The 13,054-nt window shown below is 43.7% G+C and overlaps 1 protein-coding gene across 2 annotated transcripts in view; it reads right to left on the bottom strand.

The window, feature by feature from the left end:
- Positions 1-13,054, bottom strand: part of LOC126456791 (uncharacterized) — a 348,424-nt gene that overhangs the window by 18,423 nt on the left and 316,947 nt on the right. For both annotated transcript variants that reach the window (XM_050092580.1, XM_050092579.1), the window contains exon 8: positions 10,817-10,913. In XM_050092580.1, the coding sequence (XP_049948537.1) occupies positions 10,817-10,913 (97 nt within the window). The remainder of the gene's footprint in view (positions 1-10,816; positions 10,914-13,054) is intronic.

The raw sequence follows: 13,054 nt of genomic DNA, 5'->3' as shown, positions 1-13,054 counted from the left end.
GTTCTCTCGGTTGAGATGTCTTGCAGCGATACGGGTGGGTATTGGCTGCTATTCGCCGGTCTGGCTGCATTCGTTTCAACTACACAAGTCTGATCGTTTAACATTTGTTGTTTTACAGAATCTGCTTTTTCAGACAACTAAAAATCTAGCTCTACTAGTATGATCACGGTTTCTGCAGCCCCGAATTGCAATCGCTAGGATTTGGTCGGAAAGGGGACAAAAGAACAATTTCTAACAAACTGAGTGCGAAGATTACTAGGTTGCATATCAGAAATCTCCACTACGACTCTTTCTGACCGAGCAAAAGGGTTTGTCGGAGCATGTCTGGAAACCGATCCTTTGCATCGCTCGACGAAGATGATCCGTACGTTACTCTATGCATACTCGTCACGTGCTGCTTGGTGTTTTCGGGCGTACAGCCCCGTGTTTCGGATTTTATATTCTTCTAGTATTCCACCCCCTACGCATTCGCAGAAACACGTAGACAACATACATATCACAACCACTTTTTAGAATCAGCTGCAATATGAGGTGTCCAGTTAAACAAAAAGTTTGTGGCGATCTGCCTCCATCAACATATTAAGGAAGTTCTTGATTCCTGAACTGCTCCAAATGGTCTCACGGAGCTATGAAATATACCTAGTTAATCTATTGCTGCAGTATATTCCTTAGGAACAGTTAGATTGTGTGTGGGGGCGGGGGAGATGGAGGTGATGGAGGGGGTGGGCAGAGAGAGAGAGAGAGAGAGACCAAGTTTGTGCAGAAAAAAACTGTATTGTTTCTAGAATCGCATTAGAAGCTCGCAGTTTCAGTAAGTATCTCCGATTGCGTGAGAGTCTGAACAAGAATCCATATACATAGACAAACCGTTTCCGTACTACACGAACGAACATGAAAAATCTTTTCTTCCTCACCTTAAGTTGCTATATTTGCAACCCTGTAATTAATATAGTAACCCACGATATAAAGGGAGTTCTCGATGCCATGCATCAATGCAACAACACACATCGGTAGTGTGATGTTGCAAGACATGTGAATATCTGGTGTTGTTTACCTTAGCACTTGTCTTTCGTACGACATTCAATAGTTGGTTACAATCTAGTCCAGACGTTACTAAAATTAGTATTATTGGTTAAGAACAGTCTTGGTTGCAATTTTAGTTTTTTATTTTTCAACAACGCGTTTCGCCTTATTTAGGCATCTTCAGGTTATCTTAATTTGGTGTTTCTTAGAAGAATCCTTCAGTCAGTTTAGCCAAAGGGCACCGTCGAATATATCAGGCTAACATCGCCTTAAACTCAGTAAAAAAGTTTCTAGAAATACCAAATTAAGACTTTAGAAATATTTCTAAGAAATACCAAATTAAGATAACCTGAAGATGCCTAAATAAGGCGAAACGCGTAATTGAAAAATAAAAAGCTAATATTGCAACCAAGACTCTTTTTAACCAACACTGTTAAGCACTGGTTTGCTGTATGCCACATATGGACTGGAAGAATTTCTAAGATTAGTATCACTTTTACTCCCAGAACACCCGAGGTACTGAAACACATTGTTTCACATCTTCACTCCAGTAGCAATAAAAATCATTCGTCCCTGATTTCTGATCACTGGTTCATATTTGAATCGTTGTGTAATCGCCGCGTTTCCTTCGAATTTGTAAAGGGAATTTGTTAAAAACTGGTCAATCACATCCGTTCGTCCACTTACGATGAATAAGTGGGCTCCAGCATGACTTTTGACATGCAGTATCACTTTGAAAGTGATTATTAAGTTTTGACAGCATGTGAGTGGGATAGTGAGTCTGAGCACAACACTGAAGTACAGTACGCTTGCTTCAGACTGCGTGCGCGACAGCTCGGTCACGAACGACCTCCTTGATGCAATATATTCCGACAAGCTGCGACTCTGTCGCAAGCGCCGGGGCACTCTCGTCCACGGTTCACTGCAGACTGCGGCGCTGCGAGGCAGGGGTCGTGAGTTCGCGGCCCGCCTCGTGCCTGGAACACGCGAAGCGCGCCGGGGAAAGTTCAAACAGCAGGCGCTGATCCCCCGGTCCGGACCCCGGAACACTCTCTGCATCCACAATGAGCCGTTTTCCGATAATGGATACAGAAGCCGACGCTCATTTGCATGTCGGACGGGGGCCGAAAATGCGAATTTTTGTTTCGTTGATTATGCAAGGACGAAAATAAAGAGAAACGTTGGTTTTAAAGGCTTAATCCGCTTTATATTTCGCAATTTATCAATGTCAATGATTTTATGGACGTGCTCACCATCTTGGCATACTGGTGATCCGTCCAGTTCCCAGATGTGCAACTGATTTTCCAAAGCAATCATCCCCCCCCCCCGCCATCCCCCCTTTCCTTTACGCCACCTCTGGAACAAGCTGCCCAGTAATACACGCACTACAGAAGAGAGCCTGTATTCAATGGGAGCCTGAGGTGTCTGCATGATTTATTCTGAGCAGCACTTGAAAATGGATACACGTTTGCAGCTTTCTTGTAGTGCTTAATAAGGTACTCATTTAAACAGTCTCTTGGAAAATACTATTGTTTAGATTTTATTTTTACTATCATCGGCTTGCATCCCCTTGCGTTCCGGTACGAGCCGTATTTTCGTCAATCAACGAAACTATGGAATATATACCTGGCATTATTGCTTTTGCCTGTTCTCTTCCTTTTCCTTACTAATCTTACCTTCTTCTGTTCGTATTACCCCTTTATCTTCTCATTATGGTTCTCTGTGTTTCCATTTGAGCGAACTTCTGCTCCTGCAGCTAAAATTTTGAGCTTTTATTTCACAGCTTCTGTTTCTGTTACTGTATTATCACTTTTACTTTTATATAAAAATCACATTAATATCATTACTACTTTGTTGAATTCAGCCCATTTTGCAGTATCAAAAACAGTTACTCATTGTTAGCTCTTTCACTGTTTTTTTTATTATTCCTCCCTGAGCAGCTTTGTTCGATTTATTGTTCAACATGCCTACTGTGTCAACAGGAAAAGGCTGTCTTTTGATATATTCTGACTCTTCAGGGATGATAGTTCCTCAGTATAATTATCTTTGTACTTATAAAGTGCAAAAAGGACTGTTAAATAGTAAATGGCGCATTACACCTCAGCAAGTAGTCCGAACCTTTCCATTTAGTGCTATTTCCTAGCACAGTGTCACAAAGACCATGAAGGCAGCCTAAGAAACGATCAATGATTTACCCCATAGATACTGAAGTGACGAACGCTGCTGTTTTCTTTAGTTCCGTACAGAAAGGGACAGGGAAGGTTGTTGTTCGTGGCAGAACTTTTTTCCATTTAGCCCAATCTCATAAAAGCTGAGAGGGCGCCAGATAGCTTATCACAATAATTGGAATGTAGTCTGAAAGATGTTCACGTCGAATATGTTTGGGCACTATTTATGTTTTCGTATAGTGTCAGTGTCCACTTTTATCGCCTGGCGAGAGAATCATTACCGTGTAGCACAAAGGGTTTTCATTGTGACTGGTTCCTCAAAGACTCGGGCAAGCACCGTTGCACAATAATGGAGAAGATCTTGGACAATGAGGCATAATGTTTGTGGGTAAAGACGTTCTTTGGTGGAAACCCTAACGGATTTTATCAGGCCAGACGTGATGAAGTGCAAGGGATTTCTTCACTACTCCATTTTTCCGGTGTCATATTTCAAACTTTCATAGATCATATTAGAGACAGGATATAGCTACTGGAGGGCGGTGTATTAATATCATGTGGTGTAATGCCGTTTTTTGTTAACACAACATTCTCTTTCAATATTAAGGTTGTGTTTTACGCAGTATGGTTTCATATGGAACGTATTGTGCGGAGGTTTCAATGAGGTTTCAGTAAATGCACTGTCTCTTCAGTGCGATCTGGTGGGGATCCCAAACACTCTAGCAGTATATTTTGTTTTCACGTGTGTTAGTGAATTCGTGTACGCGACAGTATCTTTATAGGCATCAGTGGTTCCCCAGCAATGACGACATTACGTAAATGCACTTCAGAACAATTTCTGAACGGCACCTTGTAGTTTTATATATAGTTTATTGCAGTTACGAACCAGAAAAACATTTATAAACCAGGTTATTAATTTCGATCGGTAATGACTAACTTGAAAAGTACGAAACGGAGAGGCATCTTGTCGTACTCATTGTTGCAAAACTACAAAAGAAGGCATCAGAAATCACCTTAGTATAAACGAAACAATTTTAGGATATTTTGTTCTGTAAGTCAGTCAAATGGTTCAAATGGCTCTGAGCACTATGGGACTTAACTTCTGAGGTCATCAGCCCCTAGAACTTAGAACCACTTAAACCTAACTAACCTAAGGACATCACACACATCCATGCCCGAGGCAGGATTCGAACCTGCGACCGTAGCGATCGCGCGGTTCCAGACAGTAGCGCTTAGAACCGATCGGCCATCCCGGCCGGCTCTGCGAGTGGAACAGGAAAGGTGACGACTAGTAGTGGTACAGGGTACCCTCAACCACGCACCGTATGGTGGCTTGCGGAGTATGTATGCGGATGTAGATCTGTTGCAGAGGTGGAGAGTGAAATCCATGACTCGTTCTATATACAGGGTGATTCAAAAAGAATACCACAACTTTAAAAATGTGTATTTAATGAAAGAAACATAATATAACCTTCTGTTATACATCATTACAAAGAGTATTTAAAAAGGTTTTTTTTCACTCAAAAACAAGTTCAGAGATGTTCAATATGGCCCCCTCCAGACACTCGAGCAATATCAACCCGATACTCCAACTCGTTCCACACTCTCTGTAGCATATCAGGCGTAACAGTTTGGATAGCTGCTGTTATTTCTCGTTTCAAATCATCAATGGTGGCTGGGAGAGGTGGCCGAAACACCATATCCTTAACATACCCTCATAAGAAAAAATCGCAGGGGGTAAGATCAGGGCTTCTTGGAGGCCAGTGATGAAGTGCTCTGTCACGGGCTGCCTGGCGGCCGATCCATCGCCTCGGGTAGTTGACTTTCAGGTAGTTACGGACAGATAAGTGCCAATGTGGTGGCGCTCCATCCTGCTGAAATATGAATTGTTGTGCTTCTTGTTCGAGCTGAGGGAACAGCCAATTCTCTAACATCTCCAGAGATTGTGGAACGAGTTGGAGTATCGGGTTGATATTGCTCGAGTGTCTGGAGGGGGCCATATTGAACATCTCTGAACTTGTTTTCGAGTGAAAAAAAACCTTTTTAAATACTCTTTGTAATGATGTATAACAGAAGGTTATATTATGTTTCTTTCATTAAATACACATTTTTAAAGTTGTGGTATTCGTTTTGAATCACCCTGTGCATGGGAGCCCCCTGCCCTATGCTTTGCTGTAGCTACAGGTGTAAATATCTGACTGCCTGGCTGCCAGTAACATGTGAAAGCCACGCCTCCCCATTCCTCCCTGCGGCTTTCTGGAGAGCGACAGCAAGCAGTCTGGACCGGCGGTGGACCAACCGCCGCGGTCTGCGCCTGTGGTCTGCTGTGACACAGTAACGCTGCGGGCCCTGCGCTGTTTTTACGGAATGTTCTCCGCGGCCGCCGTGGCATTTCTACAACCTGCGGTCGCCGTGTCGCTTTCCCCTGATTAGGAATAAATAATACCCGCTTGTAGCCGGACCACAGGCTCGCGCTGCTGTGTGGCTGGCAGAGAGGCTTGCGCCTGTCTGCTTCCACAGACGCCTCCCCGCTGTCGGCTGGCTCAACTCGTCCCACTGCGCTACCATAAACACTGACTGCGCGAGACAAGCTGTGCACGAGAACACGGGCCTTTTCCCTCCATTTGTCACGCTAGGGGACGTTTAAAAATAACGACGCCGGATTCTGCATGTAGTAGACCACAAGAAAATTACTGCCATAGGGATATATGCTTCGTCCACTTACGTAATATTACGGTCAAGCTGAAAAAATCTTGAAAACGCTGGACTCAGATACAGAAGGTCTGGAATTCGAATCTCCACGACCTGTGCTGTCTCCAGTTTTTCGTGATTCCCGTGGATCACTTGCGACGGCAGCTAGACGTGGTCCTTCGACACAGACACAGCCACGATAAAGCCTGTATGTCATGTCAACAGAGACACACTTATTTCCTCGACACAGCCTCCTTGAACTGAGCTAATGCGCTGTCTCTATTAGCCATCATTTGACTTTCAAACTTTGTCTTCTCTTGTCCTGTATAGTATAAACTGCTCCACCGAGCGAGGTGGCCCAATGGTTAACACGCTGTACTCGCATTCGGGAGGACGACGGTTCAAACCCGCGACCGGTTATCCTGATTTAGATTTTCCGTGATTTTCCTAAATTGCTTCAGGCAAAGGCCGGGATGGTTCCTTTGAAAAGACACGGCAGACTTTCTTCCCCAACCTTCCCTAAGCCGATGGGACCGATGACGTCGCTCTTTGGTCCGCTACCCCAAGTCAACCAACCAATAAACTGGTCTCGTCTTGCATGTGCACATCACACAGGAAGTATGCTCAAGCAGAATCGAACGAATCTTCTTGCAACAGTAGCCAGCTACATGCAGTACGCTCTGCAAACCTCAAAACTGTCGCTGACACGCTCATCCTTTAGCTAGTTCCACAGCATTTCACGGAGACAACTGTTCGACATATTCTTCTGGTGTTAGGTGCTGTCATCACTGCTGGTAAGACGCGACTTACTAACGGACATGTGCAATTTCAGCTAAGCTAGAAAATATTCATCTTCACCAGAAAATTATTAAGATATTCGAAGTCAATACAACATCAGCAATTAAGTAAACACCTGAATGGTGCCCTATGCAGAATGGCAGCCGGCCGCTGTGACCGAGCGGTTCTAGGCGCTTCAGCCCGGAACCGCGCTGCTGCTACGGTCGCAGGTTCGAATCCTGCCTCCGGTATGGATGTGTGTTATGTCCTTACGTCAGTTAGGTTTAAGTAGGACTGATGATCTCAGATGTTAAGTCCCATAGAGCTTAGAGCCATTTGAACCAGAATGGCAGAAACGGTAGAAAACATTTCGGAAAGCCACCCACAAAGGACATCTGAAGAGCTTATGTGAACAAAATGACAATCGCAGAATTTCGACTATTTTTGTAGGAGAACGACATAACTTTTTACTACATCGTGAAAATTTATTGTTGGAAACAATAGAATATAAGATAGCTTATTCGATGGAATGGCCGAAATCAAGTTCGACCTCGCGTATAATGAAACAATAATGAACAATAGAAAGATAGCTTACTCGATGGAATGACCAAAATCAAGTTTGACCTCTCCTACAATGAAAACTATTCTAACACTGAAACCGAATTAAACTGCTGTTTACGTTCTCGAATCCTGTAGATATCCCAAACCAGGCAGTCATTTTTATTAAAAACAGTTAATAACAGCGCTTTTCAATCACATAATAAAGCTGAAGGCAGCTGTGGAGATGTGCCTTAGAGTAACACCTAAAATTAATATATTTTTGGAGTTGAAAAATTAATACTACGTGCCTGGCAAGTTAAATGTGAGGAAAATGATATCTCACTCACTGATACAATATATTTTCCGCGCAATAGACTTCCGAAAATGCACTCTCGACACACTGCATAAGTGATGATTTCTAATGTAAACACAATGATGTTTTTAACAATACCAGTAATGTAGAACATCGGTATAGAAAGACACTTAGGTCGTTACAAGATGACAGCTTTGGCAGTTATGTAACATTAACAGCCTTACAAAATAAACAATGTAACAAAGAAAACACTAACTGTGTGCTGCCAAAGTTTGTTGGTAATACTACTAATGACAGTAAAAAACGTTCCATATTTTTTTATTATTAAATATTCAGACAATATACTCTCTTAAACATTAAACGAAAAGGCTCTAAATAAAGATCACACGTCGAAACGGAACCGCTTGACGATCTTTTTGTTCTAGAACCTTTAACTGTTGTTGTAAATTGACTGAGGACGACTCATGTTGCAGTCAGGGCAGCAAGAGTACTCGGAGTTGACTCTGGAGCAAATAGATAATATTCATTTGGAGACAACACGGTCAGCTATTAGTTGTTCGATGGCGCGTTTGAAGTCAGAGAATGTACAATCAGATTACCTCTAAATACCAGTTACTTCTCGTTCACCTATATAGTGTTTGGAGTGCTGATGATGTAATTTGGGAAAGGAAAATACTTTTGCACTACTGTTTACGAACTTATGACCTGGTTAAGTGTGGAAAATTGTTTCTCGTGCGAAGTAAGACGGGGAAAGGTGTTGCAGAATAGGTAAGTGAAACCATTACAACACATCCGTTATGTCGCCGTAAATACGTACGAAAACTGCACCCTTTTGTAGTTGTTGGAGCGGTATGCTGGTGAAGCTCGTACCTCGTACGTTATTCGCTCGGAGTAGGCATTTACACAACCACGGCGAGGGCGACCGGTGGGCGTGGATCGTTATTCTGAGGAGGGCATCGGCAGAGTGGCGCGCTGTCACGTCCTCAACGCCGCGGGGCAGCATCCTTGGGCCACTTCTGCCGCTGATACTCATCAGCGCCGCAGCGGATGCTATCAGCCGGCTAACAGCTGCCGCCGGCCGCTATCTGCCCCCTCACTGCTGGGGAGGATGCTTGCGAAAACAGCCGCCAGGTGGGATCAGCTAGCGAGGACATCTGTACGCTTCGTGTACACACTCTCTTTCTTCGTTCACGCACGAGACACAGGCCAACGTACGGAAATGTCATCCCAGAGTCTTCTCAAATAACGATTTGGAATCGAGCCGTAGTAGCACTCAATTTCCTGCAGTTCAGTGGCGTCATTTTGGAAATACTCTACTCTCCAAAATTAAAGCATTAAACAGAAATCTTGCAAAGTTGCGTTTACACTGCCACAAAAACGTTTATGCAAGTGACAGTAAAGTAGAAACAACGTAAAGAATACAAAACGTAAATAACTTCGTTTTTTTCCAACTTAACGTATCTAGACACACATTCCGGCAACTGATTACTGTGCTCGATACGAGGGGTGACAACCTGCGGTAGCAGTACAGGCATGACAACGGTGGGGCATGCTGTAAATTATGTCATCAGATTCATGTTGAGGCAATAACGCAGAGCTCCTGACATGTCTTTCAGATTGGCTGGTGGATACTGGCGAGATGCAACACCTCTCCCTAGTGCATCCCAGACCTGCTCTGTGGGATTCAAATCGGGAGAACAAGCAGGCTACGCCATGCGTGGAAATTCTTCCGTGTCCAAGAAAATATCAACCACCCATACTCTTTGAGGTCGAGCATTATCGTCCATCAGTACCGAGTCTGGGCCAACAGCACCTCCCAACCACGCCATATGAGCCAGAATGAGATTTTCACTTTGCAGCGGAGTGTGCGCTGATATGAAACTTCCTGTCAGATTAAAACTGTGTGCCGGACCGAGACTCGGAAGGCACGAGACGAGGTACTGGCCGAATTAAAGCTGTGAAGACGGGTCGTGAGGCGTGTTTGGGTAGCTCAGGTGGTAGAGCACTTGCCCGCGAAAGGCAAAGAAAGCTCCCGAGTTCGAGTCTCGGTCCGGCACACAGTTTTAATCTGCCAGGAAGTTTCACCCCATATGAGGTCCCAAGACCTCGTCACGATAGCTGACAGCAGTTAAACCTTGCCGATTCAACCGTACAAGTAAATGAAGAGGTTTTCGAGTGGTCAGCATAACCCGTGCTCACACCATTAGGGACCCTCCTTGATATCGGTCCCTTTCCACAATGTTTGCGTCCCGAAATCGTGTTCCACGTTCCTTCCAGATGCAAATCCGTCGAGAATAGCTCTCCATACCAATTTGGGACTTACCTGTAAGGCCCACTGTTCGACCGTCCAGATGGCATGTTGACCGTTCCACTCTAGACGTTCCCTTCTGTTAAGACGCGTCAGAGATACACATACATCAGGTCTCCGGCAGTAAAGGCCACTTTGCTGAAGCCTTCTGAGCGCCGTTTGCCTCGAAACAACACGTCCGGTACATGCTACGGAGTCAGATGCCAGATGCCGTGCGGTACTGAGGCAGTACCGGCGTCCTCCAACAGCCAAATAACGGTCCTCTCTTGCTGATGTCAAATGCAGTCGACCTTGCTCTGGTCTTCTGGATACAGTTCCGGTCGCTATGAATGTTGCTATATCCGAAAAACAACAGAATGGTTCACGTTAAGCCATCGGGTCACACCAATTTGTGACTGTCTTGCTTCCATTCTTCCTACATCCCTCCACCAGAGAGGGTCTGGTAGGTGTTTTCACTGTGCCACACAGCAACGTCTATGGCTGTGTACACCAGGCAAGTACTACCCCGTTTGATAGGTGCCCCGATGTCATCCTCTCCATGGTTGTTCGTTGAGCGGAATGCTACATTCCATGCAGAGTTTGTATCATTACAACACGAATTAGATATAGGCCCAGGAAAAAAGTGTTTTGTTGCTTTAATCTTTGATACCAATGTATGTGCTGATGCCAAGGGACCTACTGGTAACGAAACTATCCTGACAGTGCCGAATGAGGTGTATCAGAACAGTGCCAGCTTTGTCTTCCAAATAGAGACACAGTGAAGCTGCATAAGAGCAAAGCTGACTATAAAAGTGCTGTACACGACGTACTGCTAACAAATGATGCTTCCAGCTAACTTCTGGACGGAACTGGCACACATACGTTAAGGAGTCTTCAACGCTGCATCCCTGCTCCATGATTCTCCAGTTTGCACGATACCTTATCTTTCATCGCTCCTGTAGTTGGAATGTAACTACGCGCTGTGGACTGTGGAAAGCTACTGTAAAGTGTGGTACTCACCATATTTCTTGCTGTCCTTCGCCTTGTCGCGACCACTGCTTCTGGACGACGGGAATGGTTTCAGTCTGTTGTCTTCATCGACGTCATCGTAGTCCGGCTGTAAGAACAAATACCATAGTTATGTCGAGTTTTCTGATGTTTTAGCGGCTGAGATCTAAGTGTCATACAAGGTAAACTCCCTTTATGACACAAAAATAATAAAACGTGTACAGAATAAATAAATAACATCGGTTTTATTAGTCAATACATGCGTAGTAGAAGAGTATAATTCTCCTTTTCATTTCGTTCTGTTAGATACCCAGGTGTGTCAAATGCATAGCAAAAAGGTAGAGATTGCTTTGTATTCGATTTTGTTGCCCAGGCAATTGTGTTGTGCAGAAGTTCCAGAACTCGGCTGCTTAGCCAAAAGAATTAAGAAAATCATAAATTAAGTACAACAGCTCAGCTGCTCCCTTTCCATCTACCTATGAAATGTGCAACAATATATTCATTCTTAAGCAGTAAATAATAAAATATACACATTAAATAATGAAGGTAAAAGCGCTATCGAATAAAAGGTTTTAATATACCAATAACTTTTAGTTTTGTTAATAGGCTTCTAGGCTTTTACGCGAATGATCACTTGAGTATCATCGCAGCTAATTTATCTTCTGATTCATGTCGAATCTGAAATACTTCATCATTCCTATAAAATTAACGAAATCTGATTGCTATAAAAAAGCAGCGTCAGGAATATAGTCATGCGTTAAATGATCAAGTTCGTTTGATGTTTCACGCAAATTACTTCCGATGCCTACTACGTGCTTAGTCTTCCATTTTAGATGGTAAATGTTTTACTGCACTGGCTCTGCCTAACATTACATACGCTAATCTAGGACTTCGAACTGTTCTGCGTGAGGTAAGCAACACACACGACAAGGGCATAAACGAAAGATTACTTTCTATATGCATCTGTACGTGCCCTAATGTCTGATTTCTTACCCTCATGTTCAAAATGGCTCAAACGGCTCTGAGCACTATGGGACTTAACTTCTGAGGTCATCAGTCCCCTAGAACTTAGAACTATTTAAACCTAACTAACCTAAGGACATCACACACATCCATGCCCGAGGCAGGATTCGAACCTGCGACCGTAGCAGTCGCGCGGTTCCGGACTGAGCGCCTAGAACCGCGAGACCACCGCGGCCGGCCCCCCATGTTCGCAACGTGGGATAGAAAATGCTGGAAGCATAACTGTCGCACAGTTTTGTTCCAATACAGCTTCTCTGAAACCAACAGTTTCGCAAGAACATGATTTTCCCATTTAAATTCTCCGAGAACAATATGTCAGAATTTATTTCGCCAACATCTTCTTCAGGGTTTCCTTTACAGACACATTTCATTTCCTCTAAACCTTTCCAACAAGTCTTTCATTAGCCATCCCTTACACTGATTTTTCTTAGGTTTACTTCTAAATGCTTAAGTGCCGTAACGGGCTCAATAGGTCGGGCAGCAATCCTGTAATCGGATACTTCCTGTTCCTTTGCCTGTGTCATAGGCGCTATCTGACAGTTATCCACTTTCAAAGAGAGTTGCCCATAAATTACACCGAATGGAACTTTTTTACTATTGTCCAATCATGGCACTTTCCTCACAGAACATCATCGTCAGCAAACGCTCTTAACTTTTATATTCTTATTGTTCTCTCTTGGTTCTGTTCATAATGCATATTACCCATCCTCAGTTATAGTTACTTGTACCACTGCACATCGTCGCACGCCTTTTACAGGGAACAAAATCCGCTAACAATATCTTTAAGTTTCTTGAGGCGAGCGTAACGTCAGAACTGTCCCTCTCGTGCCTTTATCTTCATTAAAGCCACACTGATCGTTGTCTAACGGAAGTCAAATATAGATCTGAAAATACCTGTCAGGCCTATTATTAATGAAAGGTTTGGCCGTATTTTCTGTTTTTCGTTTGCCCACGAGACACCATTGATTTTGTGCCGACGTAGAAATATGTTGTAGGTATCTGCCTCTCATTTCTTGACACTTAGGTGGCTTACTTGTAAATTTTGCTGGTTATTTTGTTAATTTGGTGACGCAAGACTGAGTGATGACGTTGACGACCTTTCCCACTTCAGGAGAATCTTGCGTGGTCATTGGAAATGGAATTTGGGACGTTCAGTTCGTAACAGACGATGTTAACTATTGAAATTGATATCCGTTATTCTTATTTGCAAGTAATTTTACTTTCGAT

This window comes from Schistocerca serialis, chromosome 2 (assembly GCF_023864345.2).
Source record: "Schistocerca serialis cubense isolate TAMUIC-IGC-003099 chromosome 2, iqSchSeri2.2, whole genome shotgun sequence".
NCBI lineage: Eukaryota > Metazoa > Arthropoda > Insecta > Orthoptera > Acrididae > Schistocerca > Schistocerca serialis.
Note: the sequence above shows the minus strand (reverse complement) of the source record. Positions and strands in the feature narration are given on the sequence as shown.